The 27,909-nt window shown below is 43.0% G+C and overlaps 1 protein-coding gene across 1 annotated transcript in view; it reads right to left on the minus strand.

Annotated features, from left to right (window-relative positions):
* The window catches only part of LOC146813100 (DBH-like monooxygenase protein 2), a 99,243-nt gene that overhangs the window by 58,837 nt on the left and 12,497 nt on the right, over positions 1–27,909 (minus strand). The window contains exons 3-6 of the mRNA XM_085620077.1: positions 25,106–25,267; positions 9,220–9,303; positions 7,726–7,890; positions 1,211–1,313 (exon numbers count right to left, since the gene is read on the minus strand). Coding sequence (XP_085476203.1) covers positions 1,211–1,313; positions 7,726–7,890; positions 9,220–9,303; positions 25,106–25,267 — 514 coding nt within the window. The remainder of the gene's footprint in view (positions 1–1,210; positions 1,314–7,725; positions 7,891–9,219; positions 9,304–25,105; positions 25,268–27,909) is intronic.

Below are 27,909 nucleotides of genomic sequence, written 5' to 3' on the forward strand. Positions count from 1 at the left end.
GATCCATTCTGGCAGCTGCCCTCAACCGAGCGATTGATCGTTATCCTCCCTTTGTTAGCATTGGCCCATGTTCCATCAGACAGCCTTCCCTTCTGTCTCCATCGCTGGACACACTGAGCAGCTCATGTCCATGTTAACTGTCTGTCTTGCGTTAGATTATTCCTAGCTGGACGATTGATTCACCTAACGTTACCCACATTGGAGTGTCTCGTGGCCTGGTCTCGTGGTTCAGTGGACTAATAAGTCTACTGCAGAGGCCTGTGTTCGACTTCATGGTCACAGGTTCAAATCCTGGCAGTCCACTCAGCCTTTCATCCATCAGAGGTCAATAAAATGAGTACCGTTGGGTAACAAACTGTTATTCAGCACCAAAATGCCTGTGGGTGAACGTGTGCTATATACATGTATATGTTATCTAAGTAAGGCAGTTCTCAAGTGGAAAGATGCCTTGTAGACCAAGCAATGAGTGCACGGAGGGGCAGCAGTGCAGAATCATTTAGAAGGGTGTTGGTCCCTCTGCTGGCATAATTCACCAAGGAATAGAATGTTTCTACCTAGTCTGTACCAGCACCTTAATGTGGGATATGTAGGTGATCTTGATTTTTGATTATATAACCTGTTAGACCTTTTGGTGTGATTTCCCTATGAGAGACTGCTGAAGAAAACATGCAACAGTGGGTCCCTCATATTCTGTAATCCCCTTAAAAATATATTCTATTAAAAAAGCATTTCCCTATACTTGTACAAAATACTCTTGTAGCAGTGGCTCAGCATGTATATTCAAATTAATCAAATACCATTTGAATACCAAAAATAAAGTTTGCTTAATTTCAATAGATTGCTACTATCTACTGAAAATATTTTAATGTGAAGTGTGACTTGTATTTAATATGTATTCCATTTATGCATGTTTTATCAAAAATGCATACTATTTCTCTTTTGACTTGAAAAGGCATTTTAATTGGATAAGTGACCCCTGTTTATTTACGTATCTATTTTTTCAAAAATGAACAACATTTCACTTTGGTGCATAATAAATGTTATACATTAAGCTTTGTGACTAATTGTATTACCCTGTGGTGCCTGATGCAATGCAGATACATTAAAATGCCTACATAAGCTGGTGTACCAAGAGAACGCAGGTTTTACTGAAGGAGAAGGTTCAATCTGGGGCAAAGAAAAGCACCAGAGCCCATTTCCAAGCACCTACCTGTTTGCATATTTGGGTTGTTGAAGTGCACTTCCATCTTAACATAGGTAGGATCATCAGCTGTTCCCAGAGAGATCCCGGCATTGCTGGGAAATGTGAAAGCCTGTTGAGGAAGAAGAGAACGTATTACAACACAAAACTGGTAAGTAATAAGCGGACCAGATCACTGATGTTAATTAATTTAGGCCTTTATGTATCATCTGTATGATAGTAAATGTGGGATACAATGTACCTGTCATTGAAACTATTAAACACCAATATGTTTGCATTTTGCTCATGTAGTGCACACTTCTCTACAAAGCAACAGGCAGTAGAAGATGGAGATTTTACAGTGCGTAGTTTAGATTCTGAAGGAAATACACAACAATGGGAAGGGGAAAGGTTTTGGGAAGCGATTTAAAGCGAGAGATGGCAAACCTGGTGCTTGTGGGGTATGATAAGAAGTTGGTGTGGTAACATCAACGGTGGTCGGATATCTGGTTGGTTTCCCTGGGAAGAGGTATTACTTGAAAAGGAGGATCATGCATGCAGGCTATGTAGATATTTGATCTACTTGGTCATGCAATGTTATGAGTTGTTCTAAATTTTAACTGAGGCAAAACTGGATTGTTACACTTGCAGTAAATTCAGATTTTCTAGATTCATATTCTGAATCAGTAAACAGAAGATCACAGAATTAAAAACTTCAACAGGAAATTAACAAGACCAACAGTAATCTCAATAACACAATCCACTCCAACTGCCCATCAAGAATTAGTTGCTGATAAAGTGAAGACTAGCAACTCCACATACTTCACTGATCGGAAACCTAAACTATCATAGAAATGCCAAAATAGGAATTTCAGAGGACCAATGGGAATTCAAAATGCCTGATGGGATATCCAAATAGTCGATCAAAACTCCAAAAGGTCACGAGAAACTATAAATTGTACTCTGTTAAAATAACTGGCATCTGTGGGTACTCAGCCAGTCATATTTAGTTGTTCTGAGTCAGTCACTGTGCAGCATTTGTCAGGTGCAGTTGCCACAGGCCTTTCATTTGGTTCGTAATTAAAGAGACAATTTGTTGTTGTAAGTGATCTAGTCCTGAACTGATCGGTTTTCTTTCATAGTCTTTTATCAGTTAAAATGGTGAGCTTTATGATCTGTTGTGTGTGGTTCTTCTAGGATTGACCGCATGAAAGATACTTTTAATTCCTACATGGTTCTTACGCTTCCTTTCTTACAGCCACTCAATCTCCCTTTTCCTGTAAATTTAGGAATGGTTGATCTGCAAAGACCTGAACCAATTAAAGGCAAACCTTTAAAAAGGTACTGTGAACATTTGTTCTTACACACTTATGTGATTGCTTCTTACACACTTATGTGATTGCTTGTTCTGGGCCACCATTCAACCGAGGAATCAGTTCAAAACCTGGAGGAGGAATTTGACCGCAATGTCTATTTGCCTCAAAGTCAGTTCTGCCACCAAGTAATCTTTTTGGAATTCCTTATCCGTCCTGGTTAGTGTTCTAAGCAGTTACGCATTTTGCCTTGCCTTCGGTATCTCATTAAAAACAAAATTCTACATCAAATCCCTGCACAAACTATACCACTTGCTGAACCAAGCAGCATGCTACATTAGCCTAAAACGGGTATATCACATCACCATAATCAAAGTTCTTGAGCGGTCTGCTAACAAAATATTTAACTTAAAATGTTCACAACAGCACTCAAGAGCTTCTCTTACCTAGCATGTCAACTACTCCAAACTATTCGCATTTTACAATGACATGTGCTTTGCATTTTCTACTTGTGTTGCCTATTGTATCCATAAATTCATGTAGGTGGGTGCTAATTTTTCACTTATAAACATGTGCTTCATTTACTGCTGATTACATATGTAGAACATAAATTGTTTTTATTATAGGTTGATAGTGCTTCCATTGTTAATATATATGTATTAATCTGATTTATAATGTGTAGTGCATTTTGGTAAATGTGCAAAACTATTAATATGCTAATTGTTGCAATGTATTTAATTCAGCATGAGCTCTGACCTTTTCATAATAAGAAGTGTATTTAAGACGGATAGTGACAGTCAGGGAGGGAGGAAGCTGCACTTTGTGCAAGCTGTGCTGCAAACATTTTCTTGAAAGTAAGCAGCTCCATTGAGGCTCAAAAACACCATAGCTGAATCAGATGGAGTCTTCCTCAAAGTACAGGAGCTAACTGGGAGCCATTTAGTTGTGCATCTAAGGTATGCAGTAGGACGCAACCTACGAAACGTACCCGGGCACTTTGGTGCTAAGAAAGTTGTTACTGACTAGAAGAAAAGAGTTGGTTACCAAAGACTGATATGATAATTTGATGCAATAATTTATTGTATCACAATATTGCAATTCTTTTTCATACATTGTTATTAATCACTTTAACTGTCCCGGTTTTCTTTTTTGTATAGTAATTCTCTTCATATTATCTGCAATAGATTATTTTAAAATATATAGGGCTAAGATTTTGGTTTTCATCACAAAAAGGGACACAAATCAGTAACATTTATTGACCAGCCCGAAACTGGTTGTTAATTGCAAACATTACAGCACTCCAGATGACCCCAAAAAAAAAAAAAATACAAAAAAAAAAAAAAAAGCTAACCACAGCCAGTATTATAAATCAGGTGCACTGCTCTGCCTCAGTTGGTGCTACAGCGCACCTTTAATTTCATTCCCGGGATAGGGCACACTATTCCAAAAAACATGCTGATCTCAGAAGAGCCACAAACGTGTGCTGCCCTAGAGGCAGCACACTTAGTAGGGGAGGATTGTTGCGTTGTAGGCTTCTGGGATTTTGCCTAGCACGGGACATGCCTTTGGGCGTAACCAGGCGCTTTAGAAATCAGATTACTATAAATCAGATTATTATTAAGTGTAATGCAGAGCGGCTGACTAAAGCAACTGCCCCTTCATTCTCTGTGCAAGAGAAACCCATCTGCATTTTAAAGAGTGTGGGGGTTTTTACTCCGAGAGGGCGGTCCTCAGGGGGCACCCTTACAATGTGCCTCCCGAAAGCCTAGTTTGTCTCTTCACCCGCATCTGTAACAAGGCGCAGGGACAGAGGTTAAGTCCCTCATTTGCATGGGCTCACACCTCCATGCAGATGAGGGAATGCCCTACCAAGACAGCACTAGTACTACATGTATACCTGCTCTATTACTGCATCTGAGGCCCCTTCTGTAATACCGTAGTGCCCTGGGGTCAGTGTGGGTGCGCATGTCTGGTTGTGCCCCCAGAGCACTACGAGTAATATGTGCCCCATATTCCTACGGTTAGATTGTCAAAATTTACTTCCCATTAGTTATCCAAGGAGGGCCAGATTTAGAATTTGGCATAGAGTAGTCTGCTGCAAATGCATTAGAGCTGCGTGTGAATTTGCCTAAAATTTCCAGTAGCATGAATGAAACAGGGGCACTGACAACCAATTGTTCCGTTGGATTTAATCCTGTAAATATTTTTAGTTCATATTAGGAAACATTTTCAATTAACAATACTTTCTGCTTCCACTTAATCTTGAATTCAAGAACACCCACACGCTTTACACAGTTTTACTCTCTCCGGGCATTGCCCAGCACTCGAGAAGAGCCACAACGCAGAATAACTCCTTTGTAAAATGTAAGCTAAGCTGTCTCACAAATCTCCTTGAGGTCTGTTTGCAGGTTTCTCAGGTAGGATCTTCAACTGCCTCCCCTCCTCATGTAAGCAGGTAGATGACATGTGATGCTGTTGGTGTGGCACCACCACTTTTAGCATTTTGGTTTGCACTAACGATTGTAACTTTGGTTTGCTGTCAGTGGAGAGGCATGCATGCTTTTTAATGACTTATGAGTCAAGATGTTTGGAGTCCATTTGAAATTAGCGCTTCGAGTGTTTTTATTCAATGCAGGAAGCTAGGGGTACCTAGACAATGCAGTTTACCTTTTTGAGTGATGCATTGATTGACTGATGGTTAGCGATCCATTATTCCCACTATTCTAGTTTCAGCCACACTTACCTCGTAGTAAGATCAGGCTACATCATTTTATGATGGCGTGCACTGCGGCCTCCTTCGGAGATATTTGGGAGAGGAGTGGGTGGAAGGTAAGGTATCTACCAAACAGGGAAAAAGGGCCTGCAAAAGAGTGAGCATCGGAGCACACAAGAAAAGGAAACGGACAGAAGATATAGGGGGCCTCATTCGGAGGGATTTCATTAATCAACTCTGCCAGCAAATGGGATTTGCACCTAGATCGGTCTTGTATGGAGTGCAGAATTACAGCAGAGACCTAGCTCCGGTTCCAGCATGGATGTGGTTCCATACTTCACTTTAGTTTCTGTTGCACCCCAGTTTTTCCCCACTCCCGGTGGTTAGGGTACTTCTTCCATTTCCCTCTGACCTATTAGGGCTAGGTTGATCATAATTTCATGCAATGCCACACAGCAAAACTCCTTGCTGAGCTGCAGTGAGTGAAAGGGAGAGGACAGGAATGCGACGTATTTAACATTTAAGGCGCATTCCTATCCTCTCTATGCCCTGGTGCAGTGTGCTGCCTTGCGCCATGACAGGCTCCCTTGTGTCATGGTGCAAGGGTGCCTCTGTTGTAGGCAGGATTGTTTTTCTAAGTGGACTGCACAAAGCAGAACACTTAGAAATAGGAAACAGTGAGGCAAAATAAAGAGGTTTCTCCTCGCTGCGCCTCGAGGCATGATCTAGCTGCAGCTTGTTAGTTCATTCACCATGTATACCTGTGCTACTGTAGTTTGCTCTTTACAATTCGCTCTTACTGTATTGGCCATTTTCCTTCCTCTTTTCTTTTAATTTCTTTCTACTGCTCTGTTCCGCAGAATTTTTCCTGTTGCCTTTTCTTTTGCACCATCCCCTTGCTTTCTCCATTTATTGTCTTTTTTTTCTTTTCACTTTTCCTTACAGTATGCAAGTTTGATTTTAACTTTTGTCTTTCTCCGCTTTCCCCCCCCCCCCCCCCATCTTTTTTTAATGCTTCTTTAATCATTGCACTACAGAAATGCTCTAAATGTACTTTAGTATTGGTTTTAAAATAGGTATTTTCATAGTTAAAGTGGTTGTCATTATTTACAGCTATATCTGTTCTACTGAATATCCATTTACTTTATCAAATGAGCTAAACAGACTGGTCCATGAGACACAAATCACTGAGCCAAAACGGCCTTGATTCTCTGTCCTGATGTATAGCTCCTGTGGTGCTGTTAGTTTGAATTTTTAGGTCGAGCCTGCGCCAGCGCTGCTCTGCGATCTGCTGCAGTGGAGAAGGTAATAGATGCCCCGCCCCCTCTCGGGGCATATTTGCCATTGGCTTGTCATGGTCTGTCCCAAATGCTTGCTTCCGATTCGTAAATAGGCTGATTAGTCCCTCCTTGGTTGTTACATGGTACGTGTTATTTAAACTTTGAGCACTATTTTCTTTATCCAGTTTCTCTTACTGCGGGCATGACGTGCTTTCATGACTTCTTTACAACTCTGCCCTCCTTCCTTCCTGTTGTCGTGCCTTCTTTACCCCCTCCCTCCCGTTGTCTGTGCCTCCCCCCCCCCCCCCCCCGCGGTCCGTGAGGCCTACCATTTACAATAGGTCTCGCATTTATGCAAGTTTGAGCTATTGGCATTGTAAATAACAAAGCTTTTTACTTACGTTTTGGTTTTTCAAACATACAAAGACAGTGTCATTTACAAACCAATAGCTTAAACTCATGTAAAAGCGAGACCTATTGCATTGCAAATGCTGGTTTGTTTTAGACATGTAAATTCTAAGCATTCTTTTGTCCATGGTCATCCTACATAAACAAATGGGATAATCAGTAGATATGAAATCCAGATTGGAATACAGCCACTGATATATTGGTTAATAATCTGCCATCCATTGATGTGATTTTTTGACTATGTTTTCTACACTTTTCCCTTTTGCATTGTCTAGCTCTTCCTTTCCTCAGGGCCTGATTCGCAAAGTGCCTCGGCACTTGTGGCAGAGACCCCGCAGTCACAGGAGAGTCTCCGCACTTGGGACGGAATCTCCGCAATGAGAACTCTCCCTTTGTGAATCAGACCCTCGGTGTTTCACCCATTCCCAGAGTGCTTAGTTGATTCTCAGACTGAAACATTCTATACTATCATGATGAGTACATTTTAAATCACTTGCCTGAACGAGGCTCCTTATTGTGCAGGTGAGGCACAAAGTGACCGATGGCTTTTTATGGCTGAACAGTATCCTGAGCGCAGGTGACCATTGAATAAGAAGGGAACTGATAGCCACAGTAGAAGAATTGATGAAGCCACAGGGAAAGTTGTTTGATCAAAATAGGAAGTGATGGTTGAATATCATGCAAAGTGACACTGTAGGGGCAATAATGTTGAGACAGCCTGAGTTAGACACATTGGAATAGCCCATTTCTGGGATGGAAACCATGTACTTGACTGTGTGTAGCAGTCACCACATATGTTGGACCACTGCAGTGGTCTATTAATTCACTCACCGTGCCGCCAATAGCCCATGCAATCATCAGCTTGGAGCAGGCATTAAAGTCTGGTTTGGCAAAACATGACCCTGGTGCGATGGTGACGTTGGTGGAGTTTGGACAACTGTAGAGAACGATGTGATGAACCAGTCCCTCGTTGCCACTTTGTACAATGGGTTCATACTGTGAGAAAATCACAGGATAAAAAGTGTGTTACAGGAAGAGCATTTGGTTAAGCACATGGGAGGTGCGCGTCTCTAACATTTCCAGGAGGTGAGACTAAAGTCGATGTGGTTAGGTGACACAAAGGTCTTTGAACATACCCCATGACAAGACAAGACAAATATCAACGAGAAATTAAAAAAAATATATATCAAGCTTTTTAGAAACAGGCTGAGAAAATATAAATTAGTTAAAATTCAGTTAATCAATTTGAGCAAAAAAGACAGTAATAAGGCAAGCGGCACCTGCCCTGATTTGAATACTATTTATAAAATGCAACAAATGTCTATAGGTGTCTAGGCACTATAATCAAGTTGATATTGACAACATGGGTACCAATACACAAACACAGATGGGGTGCGATTTACAAAGGGCCTGCGCACTCATGGCGGAAGCCCGGCAATGGTGAGTGAGTGTAGGCACTCAGAATCTCTGCAATGAGAATTCTCATTGTTGGGATTCCACCCCGCCGCGGAGACTCAGCCATGACTGCAAGGCCTCCACCATGAGTGTGGAGGCCCTTTGTTAATCAGAACAAAAGTAATGCTGAAAAGTTCAGCCTATAAAGTGAATAACCAGACCTTTAAAGATATCCAAAGAGAGCATGCATTTTAATACTTTTCAGGTGATGAGGAAGAGAGTTCCACAGTCTAGCTGCAGCGACCGAGAAGGCTCTACCTCCATCTCTTCTTTCGGACTCTGGGCACAGTAACCAAATTGAGGTGGTATGAGCGAATATTTCTTCTAGGCGAATACCAATGGAACATCACCTTGATTCTTTCCAGGTTAGTCTGGTGGAGGGCCTTGTGTACAATACAGAGGGCCTTGAAACGAATACGCTTTATAGGAAGCCAGTTTAGATTCTTAAGTCCTTTGGGCACTGACATTTAGGAACACCCAGGATGATCCTAGCCAGTATATTCTGCATTAGCTGAAGTTTGGCTTCAAGGCTATTGTTTGGGCCCAGATAAAGTGCATTACAGTAGTCAATTCTTGAAATGACCAGTGCCAGACCAACCGATTTCCATGCGGACGGGTATTAAACCCCTGTGTTCGATGTCTAGTATTGTTTTCAGGATGAGTTGCATCAACAAATGTAGTTGTGTACTTGTGCAAGAAGAAATAATTTGCAGGCAAGGTGGTTATGCACAATCAAATAACTTCACTGAGTCCCTAGATCAATAGCAGGAATCTCCATTTCTTGTAATACTGTATTACGAGGTAGGAAGTCACCTGCATGTGTACAGGGATTCCTAGAACATTGGCCATTTTTTACAATTAGAAATTTACCTTATAAATGTGATGTTTCTGAGTCACTTGTGGCAATGGTATGAATGAGCAGACGTAGGTAGTTGCATTAGCTGGTACACTAAACTAAAGAAAGAAGAGAAAAAGGACGTAAGAACATAGTTTCAATTTCTATCAAAACTCCATAGGAAGAATCATTTAAGGTGACATTTTTAAGAGCAGAAATCCTATACTATATAGGATGCAACAGTTGTAGATGTTCTAGGTGGTTTAAACTTGTTTGGCAATACGAGTGAACAGTTTTCACCCTGCAGCACAGATGATGTAACTTTCATACACTTTCCCATGATTTCTAATTGTTGGTTACGATATAGCCCGAAATCATATGCAATAAAGTGATTTGTCTGAGGAACTAATGGGCTCATGTACTCTTGGTTGGGTCTCAGAGCAGTCCATACATTTGTTTGACTGATTTGAGACCCGATATTGTGCCCTGGGATGAACACACAAATCTGATGGAGCACAAAACAAGCATACGGCAGGGTTCACAGAAATAGCCCCAATATTAATGAACCAGGATTCTGTTCATGCAAGGAGGAAGGCCTGCAAGGGACAGCAGACGTCCATCTCTGCACTCCCAATCTCATAGTGTCATTTTGTTCTGAATACAGAACCCCTGTCCCTCTGCAGGAGTGTTTTTTTCTAATATCAGACACTGCTACCAGACATGGTTTGTTCCTCTCAAACACAGTTGCTAGCATTATTGGTTGAAAATTAGGCACGTGTATGAGTACATAGAGTGTTCCATATCAATTACACATCATTTTGTACTAGATCTTCTATTTTGAACACTGCATATCCTGTCCTGTATGCTTCTCCATAATATTTGCTTTTGTTCATGTGTTCTTCACTCTCCCAATATTTTCCCCACCTGGCCATACATGACCGTTTAGGAGTTTTAATAATGTGACTCCGTACCTCATGAATGTTTGATATCAGTTTTGTTGTAGTAATGCATGTTCAGAAAATATTTTCAAATGGCATCAGATCTCTTGTGTCTGCCTCTGTTGACTGAAGATAATGCACAGTGACAGTCTGCGGTGATATAAGCTTTCAGTCTTGTCAATAGTAAGATCTTGCTTGCAGGTCAGGAAAGTTATATTTTGTCCTCAGTGAAACATCACTCGACATGCGACAGACCCCAGTTTCCCACTTGTAATAGTTGTCCACATCTTTGGTGGGCATACATTTGGGTATCTATGAAAGGTCGTAAAACCTTGGTTCTGTGATATTCTATCCCAGGCAATCATAAGTGGGCATAATATGTCCGTGGCATAAGCCACTGATGAACTTTCTCTAGAAAGATCATACAACATACCACAATAGTCAAAATATTAGAGCATGTCCCCTTGGCACAAATAGTGCTTGTAGTGCAGATAGTGTTTAACACTTTGCATCAAGCAGGCATAATTTTGGTATAACGTATGATCTGAGATCTATCTCCCCTGACCTTCGAGCCCTCAACTTGTTACCTTTCAAGGCTAGAATTAATCTGAAAATCTCTTGCATGACACAAGGCATTACATCACAAAACGGAGTTATCTAGCTCAGAAGTTAGTGCTCGTGGGAATAGATCCACCAGGAGCTCCAATAATCTTCTACTGACGCCGCAACGATTTGTCAAGAAGAAAACATACAACCGGTCCTTCTCCGGAATGGCTCCCAGGATTTGGAATGCTTTGCCCCCAGAAACAAGAAAGAATCCTTCTACTGCATTTTTCAAAAAAGTGAAAGCTATTCTCATGGCCAAATATATCTGATCTATTTATATTTACCCGTATTATATTTGCTAGTTATTAGTCACCTGTTTGTATGAGATTCACCTACATTTTACTGTGCTGGTTTGTTTTACTCACATCTACCCAGTAAAGCGCTGATACCGGTAAGGGCCTTGTTCGCGCTATACAAAACCTTCAAAATAAATAAGGCTGGACTGGGCTATGTACCTCTACCCCATGGTGCGAAGATTGGGAGTGGTGCTAGGCAGCCTGTTTTGCATAGCATTTGTATTGGACGTTGCAGTGGTCTTTTATGGAAATGTATGCGTCTTTATTCAAACATTCACAGTTATAGTTGCAAGTATATCTGTTTACCAAGGCACCATATCGTAGATGCAAGGATATTTGTGTCAAAGCAGTCATATCTATAGGCATCCGTTTTAGCCGGTCTTTGCCTCTCATAGTGATGTGCTGCATGCTTCAACTCTTGGTTTCAACCCTTGCAGTGTGTACCTGTTCTGCCAGTCATAGACCGTGCCCCGGCATGGGGCACAGGATATATTTGGGACTGGTACATTCCGGTAGGGCTGAACTGGACAGGGTGCTGGTCGATTTCAATGCAGTGAGAACTGGCAATCAGAATGGATGTGTCACTACGCTGCTTCCTCCTGTGCATGCAAGACTGATGGGGAGTGGCTGAGAGTTCCTCTTCTCCCGTGTGTGCATGTTTCCACCGCTTCACTGAGTGTGCTTCAGCAGGTCAGACTAAGTGTGAACCCCTTGGAGACAGAAATTTTATGCTGTGCTTTTTTTTCTCCGATTAGTGTCACTCCGCGATATGGTTCTCTTTTAGCAGTCAACCTTGTAGTGTTGAGGACTGTGCTATAGATGCCCTTCTGTCATGGGGTGAACACCAGGGAATGTGTCTGGCTGGTTTTGGCCTACATAGTAAACCACAGTATAGAGTTGCAGTTGGTTTCCTTTGATGTGCCATGGGTAATATTTCAGTACCTTGTGCTGTGTTGGAAAGATTTGCCCTTGACCTGGATGTCACATACTGCAATAACAGAAGCACAGTACCTGGATGGCTGTGATAGCTCAGAGAAGCTTTGATATCACCAAGACACAAGATGTAATTGTACAATGAGCAGCTCACAGTGGTGAAAGATGTGCTAAGGCCTCACTCCCTCCCATTCCAAATAAAGAAAATCCTGGTGAGTCAAATGTTGCCACAGTGAAGAGCAATTAGTGTGCACAATCACAATGACAGAGGAGAGGATCTGAGTTCCATGTGGATTGTTTTGAATGCCTCAAGAAGGTATTTTTCTTGCACATCTGCTACCTAGGCCTATGAAAAGGGAGGATGTGACCCCTGGGAAATCCAAATTTCCATAACAGAATGCATGCTCTGAGCAGGACAGGGATGTCTAAGGAACGTGTTGAAGTTGCAGCAGCAGGCGATCACAGCATAAGTCTAGAAAGGGAAGACAGACTTAAACTGGAAGGAATCTCAGGACCAGTGTTTGCAAGAGTTAGATTTCCATCACAGGAACAAGATTTTTTTTTTTACTTCAAGCAATCATTTATAAAGCACTGCGCTTTACCCCCGACGGTATCTGGGCACTGTGGTATGCTGGTCTTAGCCGAAAAAACAGGTCTCAAATCCCCTTCTAAATTCCTCCAGGAGGGAGGGAGAGAGTTTTTTGAAATTTCAGGTGGTGGTTAATATATGCTGGTCCCCGGTCATTTAGGGCCTTGTAGGCGTGTGTCAGGATTCAATGATAGCTACCATTCTATCATGGGTCACGGGCAGGTCCCTGCTGAAAAGGTTAGTTTGTAAACTCAGAATAGAATGAGAAACATAATTGATAAACAGGCGCACAATTTCCTTGGTGTGGAATGCCCCTGGTTTGGTGCAGTCGGTAGCTAAATTCTGGGTGGAATTTCAAGAGGCTCAAAAAGGCTATAGATGGTTTCTGGCCGACATAAGTCAGGGGTACATCATAGGTCAAGAGTGTCTCGGAATGGAGCCAGCATGCAAGTCACATGCTAAGAGGCTGTGTGCGATTCAGGAAACATCACAGGAGTTTATAATGGTGAGCCTCATTTATTTTTCTCAAGTAGAGATGGGAGAAATACCAAACTGTTTTATAAGTTACAAGTGTTTGCAAAAGATGCTACAAATGCTTGAGGGTTCCAGGTACAATTTTCCAGAACACTGGCGCAACTGGTGAGACAGTCATAGTTTTCTTCTCACAGGAACAAGAACTGGTCAGAGCGGAGACTTTGCCAATGGAGCAAAAGAGGCACGATTTGGTTTTTCACTCTTGATCTCTCCAACTTCCGGAGCAACACGAGTTGTTGAAGCCAGCCAAACTCAAGAGAGTTCCAGGCATGACTGGTATTTCGTCATTTCCAGACGGAGGGAAACCATCGGTTAAGGGATACATTTATAAAAGGTGGCTGGGTGGAGAACTTAGACTCCTAGCCCTTCATATCCTGCAGGCGTTATTGTCCGAGTATAGACTACTCTATTGTATGCCTATCTCATAGTGTCTGTTTTAAATCACTCTACGGATTCCTGCAACTTGAGTGGAAAACTCAAAATTTCAAACATCCTAACACTGCACGCTATTGCAAAGAGACCCTTCCTTTACTATATTCATAAAACCCTACATAGAAATGTCCTTGAACTATATCTATTGATAGTTCCTTTCTATCAAATGATCTGCTTCTTGTCCTCCAACCCTTAATGTTTGAGTATAGGCTACTCTGCTGCATGCCTGTTTGGCTCACTCCTACTCTATTTCTGCAAACTCCTCTGCCTCTTATCACAAACTCCCCTTATGTGTAACCATTCATTCAATCTAACAATAAATACCATCCTCTAGCCTATGGACTCACTACCTTCCATTTGCATAAGCTCACACTAATGATCTCACCATACTCCTTTTAACTTAAACTCATCCAAATAACATTAAGATCAGTAACCACTGATGAGAACCATTAAAATAAACACGAACCATGAGATCAGGTGTAGTGCTGCCCACTGTAAAGTGCTTGAGGGCCTTGTTAGGATAGTAAGTGCGATACTAATGAAATTACAAATAGGATACAATAGTCGTGAAAAAGGGCCTAGCATATTTTCTCCAGCTCCTGGAACTCTGCTGAAGTGCTTCATTTCACTGAGAGGGAGCCTGAACCTCTATCAGGTGAGGCAACCAAGGCCTGGGCTGCTGGTGACCACATGTTCCATTAACCCTTGCGGTCTCATCCTAATCTGACAGCGCTAGAAAGCGCACCATGGTCTCTCTGTATTGGTGGCCTGTCACTGTTCATTCCAGCCCCTGAAGTGCTGCTGAAGGGTCTCATTTCACTGAGAGGGAGCTGGGATTGTGTTGGGTGAAGTGCCACCAACCTTAACTGCCTCATCTTTATCGGACAGCGCTATAAAGCGCAGCGTGGTCTCGATGCATGGGACATGTGCAGGCAGTCTGGAGGAGGCTGGGCTGGACCACCTTTTGAACAGTTTCAAGCTTCTCTGAATGGGATTGCGTGCCATATTATTCGTTCACTTTGCCTTAAAACTTGTTGACCTGTCGCTTTGACTCAAGTGCTGCTTCTGGGAAAATATTGTGCTAGATCTTGGTGGGAGCGTTTATTTTTGATAAAATCGCTAAGTAATTATTGATTATGGGTAAAAGAAAGGTTATAGAGGGAGGTAATGGCCCCTGTAAAACAAAAAAATCTAAAAGAATCTGGTGAGAATTGTGTCATTGATCAGATTGACAACTTTGTCGAATGCGAGGCGATACTTGCTCCAGCTTCAACCTCTCTCATTGTGTACCACCAGCCCACCCACTTCCAATCCCCAGAGCAAGCAAAAGCAATACCAGGGATTTTCAAGAGATCATCAATGCAGGGGCTTGTAGCTACCATATCAGACAAGCCTGAAAAACCTTCTGAATGGTCCGAGTTATTTGGCTCTGTGGCTCTCCTCCAACTATGTTTTTCCATGTAGTAATCGCTTTGAGCCGTTGTGTGTCTTGACAAAAGAAACAGGCCTCTTCTGACATTTCCAAGTGTATCACTCCTGCACCTACCTGGTCTGCCTTTTTTAGTACTGAACAGACTCACTATATTTTGTTTATATAAGATCTAAAGGCTGAGGTGGGGGGGGGGGGGGGGAATTAAAGTCAATGATTCTACTTTTGTCTAATTCTTTAAAACAGTGACAATGCAGCATATTGTCAAGAATGGCCAAGAATCTTTACTCACTTGTTATTCCATCTTCAGCTGTGCCATCTAAATCAGCTACGGGCTTTCCCATCCTATAAACCAGGGTCGGTGTTCTGTTAGGTATGTGGGCATCGAGGCAATGCAGGCAAGCTACTAGCACACTTAGCCACAGTTCCCTAGTGTTCAGGTTGGTCGCGTTATATCCGACAGGCCTCTTTCTTACAGGATGCCTCATGCCTGTCCTTCTAGGCTAGCTTGTGCTCCAGCCATAGTCCCACAGATTCCATTACGATGACTAATGTACCTAAGTTGATTCGCCACGCTAGCTATGAAGGGGAGGACTCCAACTAAAATAAAGTGAACCATTGGATCCTGTATGTCATAGGCCGTCATTCAGTCATTCGAGATGGAGCTGCTTAATTTGGCTCCGCCCTTACATGTCACTTATTTATGGTATGTAAATTAACATTTCTTCTCATTTCGTGTGTTCTAACTTTCTAATACACAAGAGGGATTTTGAATGTATTTCTGAAAAGCTCCATGATAAAACTTAGTAGAATCCTTTAATGTGTGCATTCTAATGGTGACTAGAAATGTAGTTTTTTTATAGTTCTAGAAATTTTTTTAATGTAACACAATTAGATGTAGTCATGATTTATTCTACATGATATTTTATATGCATCGATTATGAATGCGCATGCACATATATTCAAATAATAAGCGCACTCTAACTGCCATGCAAATTTAGCATAAACACAGGCCTTAAGCTTCTGAATTTTAATGTCCAACTTTCATGTGAGTATGGTTTGCTTGAATGTTCTCTCCTCTGCAGGTGCCGATACAAGGCTTCGGTAGTTAGAGCAAGGCATTTATTGTTGTTTGTAGCGATAGTAAGGTACGGGAGGAATTCTTGGCAAGCAGAAGACGTGTTAATGAGGTGGGAGAAGAGTTCAGGCTGGAGAAGGGACGCTCAAGGACAATCCAATGTGTTCCATTGGAAGTATGGGAGAAGAACTGGCTGTTGCTAAATTCTACAAACAATGGAAATGTACTAGAAAACGACACTGGTTACCTTGAATGCTTTGTGTGCTAATAGATGTTGTATCTTTAGAGAGCAGAGACCTTTAGGATTTCACGAGGTGCAGACCTCTTATGCGATTCCTTCCACTGTGTAGCTTCATGCCATACTCTCTAGATTTGGAGTACTTTTACAAAAGACTGTCATGCTGAAACCGGTTCCTTGCTTCCCATAGTTTATTAGGGTTCTGCGGAAGATAGTATAGAGTAGACCAAGTTAGATTTTATTAGAGGTACAAATCACTAGGTAGGGCAACGAAATTCTCCAAATATACCTTCAGATTCTCGGTCTCATCTTCTGTATTGCAGCCTCCGAGTTTTTGGAGTGCTTCCGATTGTTTAGACTGCATTTCATCAGGAGATTTGGATTGATTTTTGTAAACCTATGTCTATAACATGCTTTTGAGACCCATCTACATCAGTTTGTTTCAGAGTCTGTAATAAAACCATTTAACTTTGTTCAGTAGTCCCATCAGTATTGTGTGACTAATTGGTTACATTGTTATTGTGTTGTGCAATTTAGGTTTACTCCTCTTACCTCTCATGCAACTAATAATGGTCCACCAAACAAGGAGAGAAAAATCGACAGGTTTATAGTGTTCTTAGAGGTGATATTTGTGCCAAAAGATTAGTCAATGCCAATTCTAAATACGACACGGTTGAATTAACCTTTAGGGGCAAGGCCATGGGTGCCAATATGGTGGCTCTTGATATCAGGACTTGTCCCCCAAGCCATTCAAACATCCAGGTCAAGTATTCTGAGCTGGTCCACAATACCTGCTCTACACAGTCTGGTTTGGTTTCTTCAACCAGCACCTCACGTCTTGGTTATATTGATTTAATCTGGGGTGCAATCTGCACGCCCACCAAACAGCCATTGCTAATGCTATCCTTCTTACTCTTACATTAGAAGAAAGTGGGGCATCTGACCTTTACTATGTCCCAGATTACCCGAGGCCTGGCTTAACCCCAACTCGCTCACTAGTTGAGCCAAATCCTGCTGTTTCAAATATTCTTGAGACTTATTATTAGTGACATGCACACCACAATAGAGCCTATTCAAGATCATGGCTTAATTAAGGCATCTGCAACAGTGACACACTATGCCATCTCTGGTCTCCTGGAACATAGCTGACTTGGATCCAGAGGGGTCATCTCCGATTGGGACAGACTTATTGAGGATCACAACATCTGTTTGTTTGAAGAGACATGGTCTGTGGATCGTATCCACAGACCAGGCCATTTCGTTTTTCACCATAGGTTAGAATTGAAGCTGCCTTGTAACATCTTACAAGTGCATCTTCCAATTGGGTACTGATAGAAAATTCAAGTTTGGTGTCTCTGAACAATTAAAAAATATATCTTTTAGTAAAGTTGGCTTTTAAATTTCAGGTCTGAAAATGCCACTTTTAGAAAGTTGGCATTTTCTTGCTTTAACCATTCTGTGCCCCTGCTTGTCTGAATAAACGCATGTGTCAGGATGACAGTTGGGCTGTTTGTGCATTCACTGTAGACTGTCACACAAAGGGAGCAGAGGTGTGCCCTGCCTAACCTGATGGCCCATCATCAGGCTGATGGGTCTTCCTGAACCAGAGTGGTGGGAGGAGTGGGCACTGACACTTGAATAGGACTGTGCCTGTCCTCACACAAAGCAGTTTCCATCACCCTGTAGTGTGTCTGGAGCCAGGGTATGGAAGGGCATGGTCTTATACACTACAAAGACTTTCCTTTGAAGTTTTCCTACTTCAAAGGTTCAGATTGATCGAAGTACTGGACCTCTGTCACCATGCACTCAAAATACTTATAGGTTGAGGACATTATGCAAGGAAAAAGCTACATAGCGGTCAGGTGGAACGGATACTTTACTGTTTTGGCCTGCTACTTGCTGCTTCTGTCCTGGGAGTGAAAGGACTGGACTTTGCTTTTTACATCCTGTTCCAAGATTCTCCAACGGATGGAGTTGAGCTTGCCTTCTGTTAAGAAGTCACAGGGGCAGCAAAGACTTCACCTGCAGCAGCTGGGCTCCTCTGCTGGGAGTCCTTTCTTGCCAAGTGGTCCCAAATCCAGTTCATGGGCCGTTGGAAGTTAGTTTGCTGTGTTCATCAAGATGAAACTGATCCTGTCTTCCAGTGTGACTTCAGACCCAGTGCCACTCTCCGATAGAGCACGGCTGCCGGCACCAGAGCCGTGGTCTCTGCTTGAGTGCAATGACAGCACCTTACAACTCCTGCATGATGCCACAGCATCGCTCCTGAGCTCCCGCCACAGTTTGAGTTCCCAATTCCGCGTCACTAATGTCCGTGACACCCAACTCCACCGCAGCACCTGTGGCCACGCAGTGTGACAGCCACACTGCAAAGTCAATGCCTCGCAGCTTGACCTTCCGAGCTTCATCGACCCCTCACCATTGTAAGGAACCGACGCCTCAAAACCAATGCCATATCACCTCCCCTGCAACAGTAAGGAACCAATACATCACCTCACTTGCCTAGAAGTAAGGAACTGATACCTCACTTCCCCTGTAGCAGTATGGAACGGACGCTGCACCTTCTTCAGTGATGCCTCACCTCCCTGGCGCCATGCAAAGTCTTTGTTTCTCATCGTTATTCAAGGTACTGTAACCAGTGTCAATGTGACTCACAAGCCAGCAGGTACTCCATTGCTGTTGGAACTGAACTGTGAAGCTAGTGTTTAAGCACTATAACAGCATTTAATCTTTGAAAATTAGTATCCAGCTTTGTGTATGTTGGATTTGACATTTTAGTCTTGTTTTACTCCGATAAATACTGGCTTTTTTTCTAAACTGGTGTGGAGTGCATTTGTGTTGTCACTGTGTGTACAAATACTTTATTAATTGCCTCTAGAATAAGCCTGACTGCTCTGTGCCAAGCTACCAAGGGGGTGAGCTGGGTTTCTCTCAGGTGTGTAACCTACTTACCCTGACTACAGTGAGGGTCCCTGCTTGGACAGGGTGATAAATCACTGCCAACTAGAGACCCAATTTTTAACCAATATCTCCTCATCTTGGCAAGTAATTTAATACAACTTTAGCCTGTTTATTGAAGCTGTCCAGCTAACTAGCGAAGAGGACACAGTAGGAGCTGCCCATCTTGGATATTCCTCCCATTAATAGATGGATACAAGCTGAAGTTGAACTAGGACTTACGCCTGTTAATGGCCAAACAAAATCGGATCTCAAAGGGGCTCACACGTTCAATGAATCAAACTATACAAGCCTAAGTGACTACATCCAGTCGACTTAAGGCTGCGGTCACTAGTCTTTGAAATGGTCTTATTAAAGAGGTCAGAAAGTGACCACAATCCCCTATCCCGGACAATGCTGGCCCTTTCTGACAACCACCTTCCTGATCCTGGTTCCATTTTTTACACTAGGGATAGTGTACGGTCATCTGATATGCAAAACTAAAATGGCTCCAGATGGTAGCATGTCCGGATACTCTGTTATAAGTAATGATCTTCAAGAAGTTCTTACAAATTGAGGAAGGCCAAACCCTTAATGTAGATCAAACTACCTGTTTTCATAAGGCTTTTTCCAAATGTATACTAACTCATTTTACTATCACCAGTACACCTACGAAGAAGCATAGTTCTAAAGTGTGTCCCTAGTATAACTGTTCTTCTCAGAACCTATATCAGGACGATACTACAGATTCTCTTCAGGGTGTTTCTCTGGCTATATTTCCGTCAAAATACAGCACACCTATGTTTGATATCTCCGATATTGTCGAATCTCTAATTGCTATTGCGAGAGCCAGGGCTGCTGGGCCAGACAGTGTCCCAGTTGATGAATTTCTTTCCGATACGGAAGCTTGGCCTAGATATATTACTTATTGCAAATGCTATTGCGGAGGGTGCGCTCATCCCAGATGTGTAATGGAGCTGTAGTACTTCTGATCCATAAAAACGGTGATAGATCCCAACCAGGCAATTACAGACCTTTAGTTTAATAGACTGTCTTCATAATGTTCTTTGTAGTTGCGTTCTATCCAGGATTGTAGTTGCGTTCTATCCAGGATTGGATCCTCGAGAATGATGTTCTTAGCCCCTTCCAAGCTGACTCTCAAAAGTAATTCTACTATTGACCAGGCCTTTCGATATTTCCTGGTATATTGGGGGATGGTAGTAATTGACTAAGGCAACCTTTATTTGGCTTTGTTCAATTTAAAATCCGCATTTGAGATGGTTATCTGTCCTATCTTTGGCAATCCCAAAGTGATAGGTTTACATGATGGCAACTTTGCATGAATTAAGTGGGAGGCACAGGGCCAGTTTTCCATAGGCGTTCACCAGGGTTGTGTACTGGCGTCAACACTGTTATTATATATTGACAAAATTGTGCACTTTCGGTCCCAGGTGGATATGGATGCCCCTCGACTTGCCACTGTTAAAACTCCAGTCCTTTTATTCGCTGACACCTTATTGATCTCCAAAACCCCGAGCGGGCTACAGAAACCTTGGTCTCGCTTTGACAAGCTTTGCCACGCGCATGGTCTTTAGATCAATACATCACATACTAAACTACTGTCATTTAACCCACAACAATTGCATAAAAGGGATTTAGTCTTGGAGGGTGTACCGCTTGAGAAGGTGGATTCTTTCACCTACTTGGGTGGGACGATTTCTTCTGGTATGTCCTGGAAGCCCACCATTATTAAAGTCAAAGCATAAACAGATTGTGGGTGCAATTCTTAAAGAGCACTGTCTCGTTTACTAAACCTATTGCACCTGCGCTCACAAGTTATGAGGGTTCGGCCCTGGGTTCAGCCCTCTATGGGGCTGAACTGTGGGGCTTTTCTAATGTTAAGGAACTACCTAGATTGGAAAACAAATTCCTGAAAACTCTTGCTTTTCTTCCTTCTAGCACCCCTTTGTGTCACCTATTTATGGACATGGGAGCAAACGGGCTGGTGGGCTACTTTTGCAATCTGGAGTACTTCAGAATTTGCCAATTAAACCCATTATGCCACTGTGCTGTAGGATGTAATTGAGTCTGACAACTTTAGTAAAGCCACTTGGTTCTTCTACATCAAGGAGATTTTGTATGATTTGGCATTCCCCCCAAGTATGGGAGTTTGCAGCTGTTAGCGGTTTCCCTTATAAAAAGTCCCACATCTGCAGCATTGGCCCTATGCATTGGTGAATGATGTTTAAAGGCTGTCAGTACCACGCTTTGTTTAATTTCTTGACTTTAAGTCTTTTTGTGGCTTTGAGCAGTTCTGGGATTACGTTACTTCGCCAACGGATGGGAAGCTATACTTTCTATTTAGAGTAGATGCCCCACCTCGGAGATGGTTTACCTCTAAATGGTCAGCCAGAGGAGCAGCTGGCAGTCCAGTGTGTAACGGTCTTGAGAAAAGTGCATCCCATGCTTTCTTTGCATGCCCTGCCTATGTTCGCCCTCGTAGTATGTCCTGAATGCAGCACATCTGGCTGTTATTGTGTTTTGTTATTTCTAGTGTGACTAGATCTTTTGCTTACTCAGTGAGGAGGTGCCTTACTGGTCCCTCTCATGTAAAGTTCTGCTGTCATGTTATGACCCAGAATCACGCCCTGGCATATGGTGTGTATGTCAGACTCATGCACAGTGCATGTGCAATACATGCGTTGCTGTATGACTGAGTGACCCCAATTTTTGAATCCAATGGGATCCATTTTGAAAGTGAAAGTGTACCATATACTTTCCTGTGGCTGGAGAACAACAAACTAGACACTGAAGTGGGGAGAATGGAGAAGGGGCTACCTTATGTAATTCCATAAAGGTTTGTGTTCGCACGGGGGTGCCAATAACTTCCTCCTGACTACTGCTATTTGGTTGATGAGAATGTTAAGGGTTGGTTACATTTTCAACTTTAATAGTTATGGAATCTTCCAGGCCAGAGATGACCTGTCTCTCTGAATACTGCTGCAGACAAAATGACAAAAGCCAAGTGCAGAAACACTACTTGATTGTGCTCAAGTTGTGGGAAGTCTAGATTGGAGATAGCCTCAGGTCTGCCTGCTGCGAGAAGCATCACATTAACAAAGGCTGTGTCTAGTGAGCAGCCTGAAAAGAAGAGTTGGAAAAAAAATCTTTAAGCTAGTCCACAAGTTTGTGATAGTGGATTGCCACCCCCTGTCCAGAATATTATATATAAAAGTGGGAGACAAACCACTAAACTGTTGTAGTTCCACGTTCAGTACTGTGTGACTAGTGCTGGTATTGGCCCGTCATCCAGAGTCTCAGAAGATCGGGGACAAACCCTGAAGTCTGTCCTTTCTGCTGGAAGAGCCGAGGGCCCTCCTACTGCCTAAAAGCCAGCAGCTTGCTGCGAAAGGGAAGGAGTGTGCCTGGCCCTGAAAAGACTGTCAAAGAGGAGAAGCTGGGTGTGTTCTGGTGGACAAGAGACCGCAAAATCAGGAGCAACTTATACAGCAGTGGGTCTCCCTATCTGTCAGTAGAACCCTTTGAGAAATGCACCGGCCTATGTTGGGCTGTAACTGTTGAGCTACATGATTTCTGCATTGGCCCATGTGAGTCTGATACTGACATGTTGCATGATTTTTGCACCGCCTTTGCTGTGATGCAACTAGGGTGCTGCATGAATCCTGCACCTGCACATGGTGGGGTGCAACTCCTGTGCAGCCATAAAGGGGCTACTATTGTTCTGCAGGAATTCCTCATCAGATCCTGATGGGCTACACCAGCAGTGCTGCTATTTGTCAACTTTGTTCCATACACAAGCTGCAACAGCTGAAAACTCTGGAGGCTGGCCAGGAGGCACCCGTCAGCTCACACAAGAGGAACAACCATGATGCAGGCGGTGCCCCACTTTCACTGTGGCTGACAGTACATGAACACTGTGGGTCTCCACATGATATCAAGACAGACCTGCAACACTGTGCAGAAAAGCACAAGAACTACAGACTTTTGTACCCGCTCCAACAACACTTTATTAATTCCATGGGACAACACGCCCAACCTTACATGCCAGCATAGTGGACATCAGCCACTGGTATATACCATATCTACTGCCAAACTGCTTTTCAGTATCTCCAGCTTCAGTAATCAGCCCTCAGTTTTAGTTACTCCGCAGGGTCATTCATAGTTGGTGTTCCTCATGCAACAACCAGTCAGCCATTTCCCCTCTATTTGTCTACATCTGTTCCTGTGACATGGCTGCCATGTAGGGAACTATTTATTCTTTTCTACGAAAAGAAGGTAGAAAAGCAGGCAGAAAAGGCAAAACAAAGCGCAGAAAAAGCAAAACCGAGTAGAAGAGGGCAAAACAGAGGGCAGCAAAACCCAGCAGAAAAGGCAAAATGGAGGGTAGAAAAATGAGCAGGTTAGGCAAATACAGAGCAAGAAATGATCAGAGGAAGCACAAACAGAGGGCAGCAGGTAGACTGGCAGAAGAGGGTAGCAGACTGTGGGCAAGCTGGACAGGAGAACTGTTGTAAGGGGAGCTGGCACGAGGGCCTGCTCAATGGGATCGCAATGCAACCTCGATGATCTAAATCAGGGGGGCACTGGGTGGCGGGAGGAGGGAAATGGAGAAAGGAGGGAACTGTGGGAAGAGGAAAAGATGACAAGTTCTGCCGCTTTGCTTGCACATTGGAGCTGCATTACTTCTGTGGTGGTTTCCTTTTTAATCTTCCAGCTTCCTATCCTAAGTGACAGTGGTGGCCTTACTGCAGGACTGGGAGAATGAGCAGCCAGTCTGGGAGCATTCCACTTGCTCATGACTCCCGAGGGACAAGTTTAAGTACACCACTTATGTCAGTGTTTGGGCCTGCCTCACCAAACTTTTGGTTCATCTGCTCTGGTTTCACAAGTCAGTGACCTATGCTTATGAATGGTGTACATGGGCAGTTAAAAATGCTGAATGCCTCGCACGCTCAGTGTGAAAACTCAGTGTGTTGTGTCTACTTTAGGGGCCTCATTTACAAGCCCCCTGCTCCGCCACTGTCACTTTTTTACGCAGAAGAGCCACAACGAAGAGCCATACTGCTCCTTATCTACAAACGGAACATTGGGTCCAAAGCGTCAATCTGTTGAGCCCCGTGCAGGGAAGGCATTCCCATGCAAAAAGCCATGTAGAAGTGGCAAAGGGAAATTTACATTTCACTGCGTCACTCAATGACTTGCCTGTCAAGATCCTTATGCCTGCTCAGACCAGCCACAAGGATTGATGCAAAGCTTTTACAATGGGACTCGCCTATGTGTTCTGGCGCTTTGCTGGAGTTGCCTCAGTTTAGCGACCAACTCCAGCAATGCGTCAGTTTTGCGCCAAAGGATGCCTCAAAATTTATGACACATCTGTTAATCCGTGTACCATGGAGCCCTGTATTATGAATACAGTGCATCCATGAAGTCGCAAGAGCATTTGACACAGGCGCAAGCAAACTTGTGCATCAATGCAAATACCTCATTTTCTTGTAAATGAGGTCCCAGGTGTTTACTTTCAGTACAACAAATATTGCAGAGCTGGAACTTTAGTAGTTTGTAAAGAGCAATCCTGATGAGGACTCCCTTCTAAGCACAGAGATCCCGGCAGGCTGGAGGGGATCTTAGATAGGTCCTCTATCCGAGTGACTGAGACCACATCCTTTGGCAGTCCACCAGACTGTTGAGGCACCCTGAGGCATTTACGATAGATTGACACCTATAGATCTCAACCTATTGCTGTCTTACACAAAGCACAAAGTCAGGAGAGTGTCTTCAGAAATCTTTAACCACCAGTGTCCAAGGAGCACAGCCCAAGTAATTCCTCTGTCAAATATAAGTGGCTCGGTGCGGATATGAATACTTGTCAATGAACTTCAAATTCACTTACATTGGTCATTTTTAGGTCGTAGGTGAAAGACGGATCTGGAAGAGGTCTTGGGATTGGGGTTTCTGACAGTAACTGGAGAGATGCTTGGAATCTTTGCGTTCGTCCATGATACGAGATGGTGTCGGAAGTCCCATAGGCAGCAATGATGCGCTGGGTGTTTGCCTGCAGCGGGGGAAGAGAGGCACAGTTACAATTCTCAAACTTACTTTTCATTGTTTACTTATGGTATTTCATGTGGATACTAACTTTTTTCTTTAAATGTCGAAGCCACATACATCAAGAGGGCTACCATACCCTGAGGAAGTTGTTCCTACCTATGCAATTATCGTAATGTACTGTTTGTTCCTACTGCAGAAAAGTGCAAGTTCGCCCACTAATTTGAATTATATTATAGGCCCTCATAAAGCAGATATTTTAAAGAAAGGTAAGTCGTGAGCATGTGCTGGCTGCTCTTCTTAGGATTGTCATTTGAATGCAATAGTTTCTATTAAAAAAATAAAAAAATCAGGAAGGAAATAAATACAAGAAAAAAAAATAAAAATGTATATATACACACCTTACGGTGTTGAAACGAGTCACCTTTTCCTCAACTTGGAGCATTGGTTGGTTTTTGTGTGACCTGAGAGGGCGTAGGAATTGCGATATCCTGTTATATTGACATGCAGGTCTTTCTCCCCCTGTTATCGCACCACCCCTCTATGGTGGAGGATTTCCAGAAGGAGGCTCTTTTTGCGATATATCTATCTATATCTAGTACTTTAATTTGACATTTTCAAAAAGTTGACAGTGGCCCTTATTAGAAAAAAGCAGGCAGAAGAATGATCACAAGTCTGGTTCTATTAATTCTTGGAGTTGGAAGGTCTCAATATTGAACCAAAGTCAGTTTCCAAACGAAGGTATAGTAGCAGGGGTAGAGGAACGTCCAATGGTGGTTAGAGAATGCAGAGAACACCCTCCAGTCAGTGAGTAAATTCAGGAATTCAACCATAATGATCTCATTCAATGGTGGGGGGGGGCAGAGTTTCAAAATACAGAGTGACATTTAGTCTGGTAATGAGTCTACAACTCCTAGGATTTGAACTCCAAGCAGGAGAGACTGCAAGGCCTTGGAAATCCAGCATACATGTACATGTGAGAAGGAGGACAAATTGGGCAGTGCAGTTTTGAAACCTTTGGAACTGCCAATTTTATTAGTCTGGTATGCATTCCTAGACCTCATTACAGCAGTCAATCCCAGATAAAACTAGCTGCAGCTACAACAGTGATGCTTTGCACACCACTGTACTTTACTCACCCCCACACAATCAAAGGCATGAGGTTCTTGCAAAGCGTCCTTAGTAGGAGACCAGTTTAGTTACAGGCTGGGTTCAGGACTCGCTTCGGCATTAGTTTTCAAAGTCAGCCTCTAGATGTTCATCACAAGTTTGCCACACACAAAGGAATTCTCGTTTACCTCTTGGGTTCTGATTGGGGTTTGCAGCCATCTGATCCAATGCCTGGTTCTGAACATTGCGGTACAAAAGGGGGTGGTGATGGACGGAACATCAGAACCAATCAAACACTCACACCCAGTCAACAGATCTGGATCCTAGGAAGCTTGTTTCCAGTCCAGGGATGACATGGCTTGGCAGTTCGGGCTGGACTGTTCCCATGAGGTACAAGGTCAGACTGATTTGCATATGGCCATGTCTGAACTGGGGTGGCAGAGTGGGCTAAAGAACGGTGATGGATCAAACACAGATCAGTTGACTGGGGGAGAGTGCTTGCAATGTTCAACACTCCGTCCATCATTTCCTTTGGTTTTTGCTTGGTTCTTAACATTGGCGAGACTTGTGGATTCACTCCGTAATCCACAAAAGTCTCCTCGCTTAAAGTATTCACTTATTTCTCAAAACCATTTATGGTTGTGTGCGGGGGAAGGGGCGATTAAGACAATAGTGTTTGTCGAGCAAGGGCAATGCTGGAGACCAGGACGCCCATTTCCCTTTTTGTATTGAATGAAAACTCGGGAACGATCAGGTCTTGTCCTCTTTGCCACCCAACAATTTTTAATTCTGTGATAGCATTTTGCACTTTTAGCTACAGCTTCGATGTCACTTCCAGCCTCTACACAAGCATTGGCATAGCCAATAGGTCTTGCCTTTGGGACCTTATAAGTGTTAACCATGCATTGTTAATATTGTTGCACCAAGGATATTGTGCTGCATATCTAAATACATAAGGTCCCAAAAGCGAGACCTATTGGCTATGCCGATGCTGGTTTAATTTTGGATTGAGATCTTTGTTGATTTCCAGCAAGCCCAATCGTACTAGTTTACAAAAATGAATTTTGGAAATGCTATTTCTATCACCACTTTCCTCTTGTCAGGTGGCGATCCACCCAAAGAGTGGGGAGACTGGATAGATTGTTTTGAGATCTATCTTGTGACTTTGGATGGTACGAGATTTCCAGCAGCAAGGAAAAAGGCATTATTGTTGGGAGCCTTAGTCCAAGAGTATTCAAATATCTGTCACAACCATCGGAGGAAGTGGAGGATGCCTACAAAGATGCCATTGTGAGGTTGCAGATAAGGTTTGCCGAGCAGGAGAACAGTCATGCACTGACATTCTATATGCATCCACAACACAGCTATGAAACTTTATGAATTTGCCACAAGGTTTAGAGAGCTTTCTGAGAAATGTCAGTTTGGTCAAATGTCTGGAGTTATAAGGGACCAACTGACTGTCCAAATTCATAGTAAAAAAAGTTCAGGAAAGACCATAGGCAGCAAAGAAACCTACTTTAAAGGAAGCTATTGAAATAG

This window comes from Triturus cristatus, chromosome 7 (assembly GCF_964204655.1).
Source record: "Triturus cristatus chromosome 7, aTriCri1.1, whole genome shotgun sequence".
NCBI classification, from domain to species: Eukaryota; Metazoa; Chordata; class Amphibia; order Caudata; family Salamandridae; genus Triturus; species Triturus cristatus.